At 42.9% G+C, this 7,350-nt stretch overlaps 1 protein-coding gene across 1 annotated transcript; it reads left to right on the forward strand.

The window, feature by feature from the left end:
• Positions 1-474: 474 nt before the first annotated feature.
• Positions 475-5,171, forward strand: LOC127675650 (rhox homeobox family member 1-like). The gene is made up of 3 exons (XM_052171698.1): positions 475-836; positions 3,034-3,079; positions 4,977-5,171. Exons 1-3 carry the CDS (start codon positions 475-477, stop codon positions 5,169-5,171), a joined length of 603 nt encoding a protein of 200 aa, XP_052027658.1.
• Positions 5,172-7,350: the final 2,179 nt, after the last annotated feature.

The raw sequence follows: 7,350 nt of genomic DNA on the forward strand, positions 1-7,350 counted from the left end.
CTAACTCATAATGTCAACAGAATTCCAGCATGGCGAACACTGGGCTGTGAAACTGGAAGGTGGGTCCGTGAGATGTCCCCAAGTTTGATACACTGTTCTTTTGAATTATTATCCCTACCCTATTCTCCGCCTCAAAATAACCTTGAATATCCATTCTTAGTCTTCCTCTGTGGCCTCTCTTGAGGTCCAGGGAAACGCCTGAATCCAGGTCCAACTCAGGTCTCCTTCCTTGAATATATCCTAAAGTCAGCATCTCCTTTGAAGCAGCCCTTTTGTCAGGCTCCTAAAGGCAACTATATGCCTCCGTGGGGTGGATTCTCCTCTTTACGCCCACACATACCCAACCCCCACTTCCGTGCCTAAGTTTAGCCACACCCAGGAGCGAGATAGGTGTGTAGTGTAGGACATGCGCAGAATTGTCTCCCGTGAACTGGGAGGTGCTACAGAGTAGGCTTCTTCGGCAAAGCTCTAGCCATGGAGAGCAAATACTTCTACTTCGACCTCGACTATTACGGGGTGAGCTTCTATGAGGAAGAAATACTGACTGAATCTCAGCAGAGGGCTGCAGCAGCAGCAGCCCGTTGCCGTTTTGGAAGAGGTGTGAGAGTCCTGCATGAGCTTGGCCAGGATGACCACCTGAGCTTTAAATATGAGCAAAGCTACAGCTATGAAACGAAGAAGGAATCGCAAGCCCGTCCCAATGAACCTGGGAAAGCAGCTGGAGCAGTCCCTCGTCGCTCCAACAGGCAAATAAAACACCACAAGTTCACCTATGCCCAACTGTGTGAACTGGAGAAGGCTTTCCAGGAGACCCAGTATCCTGATGCGCACCAAAGGTAAGTACAAACTTTTCCCCCAGAATCTACTGTTTTTCCGCGATTTGGGGCTCCTTTACTCTCTCCTGGTGCCCACTTCTTCATTTAAAAAACAAAAACAAAACAAACGGAAACACATCCTGATTATTGAACTCAGAAGCACTAGAAATGGTAGGCTAGTTCTCTTTCCCCAAGTTAAGTAGCACGCCCATTTTACATTATAACTTAGCTCTCTGTCTAGCCCCGACCAGCGCTTGAGCTTAGGAACCTGAAATCCTGTCCCAGCCTCCCTGGTAGGTCACATTAGTTTGGTAGTTGGCTTGGCCGGCTTCCTTTCTTGGCCCTGAAATCTTCAGCTGAATTTATGGTGGGGGTGAAGTTAGCAGCAGCAGCTAAAGGTCATGCACTTTGGACAAAGAAACAAGCTTCGTAAGAGCCCTTGGTGATACATTTCTTTCGCTTTATCCCGTGGTGATGCCTTTCTTTCGCTTTATCCCGTGGTGATGCTTTCTTTCGCTTTATCCCGTGGCAATGCTTTTCTTTCACTTTAGGTTAGTCCTAGGGAAAACCACAAAAGCCCCTGTCTAAGCCAAGTCTAAAGTGCAGAGCCCACCGTGTTTTCCAAACTTTTGGAGAAAGGTTTTTCAGAGTATTTTATGATGCTAAAACAAAGCCTTGTGCTTATTAAACCTTTGTCCGTGGTCCCCCTCTGGCCTACTGGACTATTTTGTCTTTTCATCCTGAGGTGCTGCCTCAGGCAGCAAATCCTGCAGAGCTTCCTTCTTTCCGACTACCCTGTGGCTCTTACGAGTGTCTTCAGAGCGCATGTGTATTTTCCTATATGTGGTAGACTTTTTGCTTTCTTGAACCTGAGTGTCTCAAAGGCGTTGCATCTCAATCCAATGCACTTACTTTTATCACCACATATAAAGGGCTAGCTAAATGAGTTTCATCTGTGGCCCACAAGCTTTGCTTCTATGGACAAACAGCTCCTTAACTACAAGTTTTGAAGTCTTTTGTGGTATACACAAAGGAGCTGAGTCTCTGGCTAGACTAATTCGATGTTTCTTATTTTGAGCAATCAGTAACACTGTTCCCTCATAGTTAAAGAAAACAAAAAAACAAAAAAACCCAAAGTACCATCAGTAAGAAGTGAGAGGGGCCAGAAGCCTGGGTGGGGCTCATTACAGTGAATGTGGGACCAGTGTCAGATGAGTGCGTCGAACCAGAAGTGGAAGCTTGAAGAGATGGCTCATGGGGTAAAAGTACTTAAAACAGGAACCTGAAGATCTGTTTGTTCTTGGAGCCCAATTAGAAAGCCAGAAGCAATGATGAGTGTCTAAGGCTCACCAGGCCTACAGGCAGATGGCAGGAACACATGGGAGAAACCACAATATGGTGAGGCAGAGAGATCTAGTAGGCAGCATAGCCCCAGAAACAACAGGAAAAATCTCGCCTCAACAAGGTCAAAGGGAAGAAGAAACTCCCAAATTTAATACTTCTACTAGACATGCTATCTGGAGCACTTGTGTTTTGTGTTTGTCTCCTTGTCTGTATGTAATATTAATATATATGATATAAAATAATATAATATGTAATATTAATATATATGATATAAAATAATATAATATCTAACATAAAATTGAGTAATATTATATAAATAGTATTATATATAATGAATGAAGTAATTTTTACAACAAGGTGACTGCCATTCAAGCATGCCTTCCTGCATTTATACCCATCCCCAACCAAACAAGCCCAGCTTTACAGGAATAAAAGGAATCCCCCTGTAAGCAAACACGCTTGATAGACTCAATCCTGTTTCTCAACTACAGTTCTTTATTAGCTTTTTACATGAATTGCCTGTGTGAGCATGGCACAGCGACTGAGCGTGTGGAGGTCAGAGGGGAACTTGGGAGACTCTATTCCATCCTGTGGGGCCCAGGGACTAAAACCAGGTCTCCAGGAATGTCATCATGTCCCTTTACCCACTCAGCAATCTCCCTGGGTACACTATGGCGTTCCTAAGACAACCTTTGATGCTTTGACAAGATGAAATCAAATCTAAACAGTCCTCTGTGTGGGAAAAATGATGAAATAAGTGTTTGCTGAGTAAGGGCAGGGACAGCAAAATAAAAATATGGAGAAATGATACAGGGGCGCTTTCCTTCCATCTCCCAGTGACAGTGGCTAACCTCTGTTCTTTTTTTCTTCACAGAAAGGCACTTGCAGACCTCATTCATGTGGACGAATGCAAGGTGAAGGTTGGTACAAGTTCATCAGGGTACTCCATCTCAGACTTTCGTCAGGACAGGCATGGTCTTACAGTCAGAGCTCTTGTGTCTAGCAAGTCACACTAATTTGTTCTTGGAAGTAGAAGAGGTTTTTAAAATATAAACTCCAGCTAGTGTTTCTTCCCTATTTCTAGCACTAAAGGAACATGTTTTCCTAAAGGAAAACAAAATGAAGAAACTAGGTCTTCTCTGTGGGAACGAAACAGGCTTTACAAATATCCAGCTGTAGCATACATAGGTATAGCTACGGATGTACACGTCATACACACCTGCATGTGCCCTAATTGATACTGACATATGTGTGACAAAAGGATCCTCTGAAGAGTATTTCTTATGTATTTATTTAATTACTTATGTACTTTACATCCAGTACCTTCTCATGCAGATCCTCCCCTATTTCCCTCCCCTTCCCCTCTCCTCTGTGAAGGGAGAGGCACCCCTGAGTATCTCCCCCACCCCAGCATATCAATGTGCTATAAGACCAGGTGCATCCTCTTCCACTGAAGCCAGACAAGGCAGACCAGTTAGTTGAATGGATTCCATAGACAGGCAGCAGCTTTAAGGATAGCCCCCCCATTCCAGTTTTTGGGGGACCCACATGAAAAGTAAGCCACACATCTGCTGCATGTGTGCAGAGGCCCTAGGTCCAGCCCGTGCTCACATTTTGGTTGGTGATTCAGTTTCTGTGGCCCCCAAGGGTCCAGGTTAGTTGACTTTGTTGGTCTCCCTGTGGAGTTTCTATCCTCTTCAGATCCTGCAACCCTTCTCCCAACTCTTTCATACAACTCTTAGCACCATTTAATGTTGGAATGTGGGTCTCTGCATCTCCTTCCATTGGCTACTGGGTGGAGCCTCTCAGAGTACAGTTATGCTAGGCTCCTGTCTATAAGCATAACAGAGTAGCATTAATAGTGTCAGGGATTGGTTCTTGCCATGGGATGGGTCTCAGCTCGGACCAATTATTCGTTGGTCATTCCCTCTGTCTCTATTCCATCCTTGTCCCTGCATATCTTGTACGCAGGACACATTTTGGGTTGACGGTATTGTGAGTGGATTTCTGTCCTTATCCCCTCACTGGAAGTTCTCTGCAGAGTATTTCTGTCTGGAGTTATGTTGTAACTCAAGGTGAACATAAAAATATTTATGAGATAGCAGGAAGAAGCATTAGCAGACAGTTCAGTTGTATCAAATTACTAAATACTAAACACATGCACATAGCTAACAGAATGAGTGAATAAATATGGAGCAGTAGATGCCTTGCCTTTATATATAAACAAAATGAAGTAAGTAGGTCTTTTCTGTGTGAATGAAACAGGCTTTATGAATATCTAGCTATAGCATACACAGATATGAAGAAAACTGTTTAAGGTGAAAATGATGTGGGATAAAAGCTGGTTCGCTTTTGTAAGGTTGTAGAAAGATGGTAGACAAATGCAACTCTGAATTTAAATTTCCCAGCTTAGTACCATGTGTCAGTTCTGAGGTATTGCCCCAAATCCCCTTACATTATGAAGAAGGCAAGGTTTGACTGTTTTGAAAGTCTGTCTATAGAATGACCTTGATCATGCCCAGAGTTTGGCAAACAACTTGTTTTCTGAAGGCTTTTGCAGAAGTGGTGCGGTGTGTGTTAAGGAAATTTGTCTGATGGGTTTTGGTGGTGACAGGATGGAAACTGGAATCTCCCATGTTGTGAGCACATCCTGTACCCTGAGTAATACTTGAAGCCCTCAAAAATTTGTGAGCAATTATAACCTCGGTTCTGCTGTGAAGGGAAGAAAGTTCCATATGAACTTGCATGATATGTCTTTCCATCATGATATTAACTGTTCAGTATGAGTAACCAGCCTCTATCTTGGTCTGATTTCAGGCTTGGTTTAAAAATAAGAGAGCTAAAAACAGGAAAAAACATAAGGAGTTACTACTCAGCAATGCTACATCTGGTACCTCGAACAACTTTTCTGCTCAGATGAATGAAGACCCCAAGAGTAGTACCTCTGTTCCTGAGGAGCCAATAGGGTTCATCATGTGCCAGCAACATCTTGGCAAATCCTGCTGGTCATAAAGATATTGTTTTGTCACATACAATAGCAATAAAGAAGATGTTTCTCAAAATACTGGTTACATTTGTCATCTCTTTCCCACAGAATGGTATAGTTTTGTTCAGCTTGGTGCTAAATTGAGGTCAGAAAACAAGCTCAATACTCGGGCAAAACATGTCATCCCTTGTCCATCAGAATGAAAGGATGTGGTGACCACACAGCTTTTATATGCAGAAGGGCCCTCCTCCTTCACTCTCCTGCAGCATCCTAGGTAAATGTCACATGCATGTCAGAGATCAGTGATGTAGCCCTTCTTGGACATAGCATCTGTTCCTCTTGAAGAACTTCTTGGAGAATAGGGATATATACAGAACTAGGAAGCTGTGAGGGTGAACTTGGTAATGATAGCAAGGATAATGATGCATTATAAGGATCACAATTCGAACACAAAACTATACAACTGTCCAGAGTTAGCTAGTAAAGAGATGACCCTGGAAGGAAAAGGCAGAAGCCAAAGGAGTGCAGGGAAACCTGGTTCCCAGGAAGGAGAAGGATCCCAGAGTAGAAATGGAAAGGTAGCCATCTGCTTTATTTCCTGTAGCTTGTCAACAACTACACCATCTATAATGACAATGAGATCGCAGTTTTTAACTTTTAAAGATGAGTAACAACTTAATTTATTATAAAATTCATTCAAATGTACATAAAACATGCAGGTAGTGTTACAGAGATCAAGACCACCAGGGATGATCATCAGACAAGAAGCATTATTTCAATTAAAAGTTTTTTAAAAAGAAAGTTTATTTACAGCAACAGCCTACTCAACCAGTCTGAGAACAGCAGCAAAGGGGGAAGACTGAGGCTTGAGTCTGTAAAGGATGTTCTGCTCTGTTCCATATTATGGTTATTTGGTTGTTATTTTTGTTTCTTTTTCTGAGCAAGCAGCTGTTAAGTGAGATTACAGAAGTAGAATGAAGTGTGGTTAATATTTTAGGAATACAATTATACAATGAGAGGAAGGAGGACATTTTTGGAAAATGAGCCATGTGGCTCTGACATCAATCTCCTCTTCAGATTGCTGTCAAAACTTAACTGCTCACAGGGCTACTCTGAGGCTCATGGACCAGATACCTTGTATTTAATCTTTACAAGATCTGCCTGGCAGTGGTAGTGGTGGTGGAGGTGCATTCTTTTAATCCCAGTACTCAGGAAGCAGAAGCAGGCAGATCTCTGTTCATTTGAGGCTAATCCAGTCTACAGAGTAAGTTCCAGGACAGCCCGTACTACATAGAGAAAAGCCTGGAGACAGAGAGGGGGGGGGAGGAGGGAGGGAGGGAGGGAAAGAGAAAAGAAAGAAAGAAAAAGAAAATGAAAGAAAAAGGAAAATATTCTTAGGCTAAGAATAAGGTCCTGATGACTCCTAGGTTTTTTCTTTTTCCTTTTAAACAGTAACTTAGTTTGAAACACATTTTGAAATAATCAGTAGAGCTTTGTGATTTGTGCGAATGATCCAAAGGTCAACCTCTGCCTTTATCAAGGAGTTCTAGACCAGGAGTAGATGCCGCCAGAAGAAAACAAACAACAGGCAGAAACATCATGTTAATTAGCTATGAAATCATTATCAGCGCTGTGAAACTTTCTCCTCTGACACCAGGGCTCCTGTTGTGTAGCCTCCACACAAAGGATGGGCTGGAGGACCTCTGATCCACTAGGGCTCCTGCTCCACTACACAACAGGCAGCTGTCAGGGCAGTCACTCAGGCTGCTACTAAAGAGTTCCATAACCAAGCATGTCAGGTTCAAGGAAGGCTTCAATACAGTAAGACCTGTTCTTAACACTGGTTATCAATCACAGAATGAATTACAATAGTAGCTGCAAGGATGACCCTTTAGGGCTTCTCCAGGCCCACCAGGAAAATCTGGCTCTCAGATGGTGCATGCATGAACATTGCTTTACCTCTGTTGTGGATTCCTGTTACAAAGCTGTGCCTGAAACCACAGATGGAAAGGGATGGTTTAACCAAGGGGCTAGTTAATGTGATAATGATGAAAACAAAGGACCAATTCAGGTTCCACTGAGACTAGACATTGTAGAGTAAGAGTGGGTGATGTTTTCTCAATCTTCAATCATGTTATAGGGTTTCCAGTATTATACAGGATTAAATGTTTTCCTGTGGTGTGTGGGGATGGGGTCCATCCAGAA

The sequence above is a fragment of the Apodemus sylvaticus genome, chromosome X (assembly GCF_947179515.1).
Source record: "Apodemus sylvaticus chromosome X, mApoSyl1.1, whole genome shotgun sequence".
NCBI lineage: Eukaryota > Metazoa > Chordata > Mammalia > Rodentia > Muridae > Apodemus > Apodemus sylvaticus.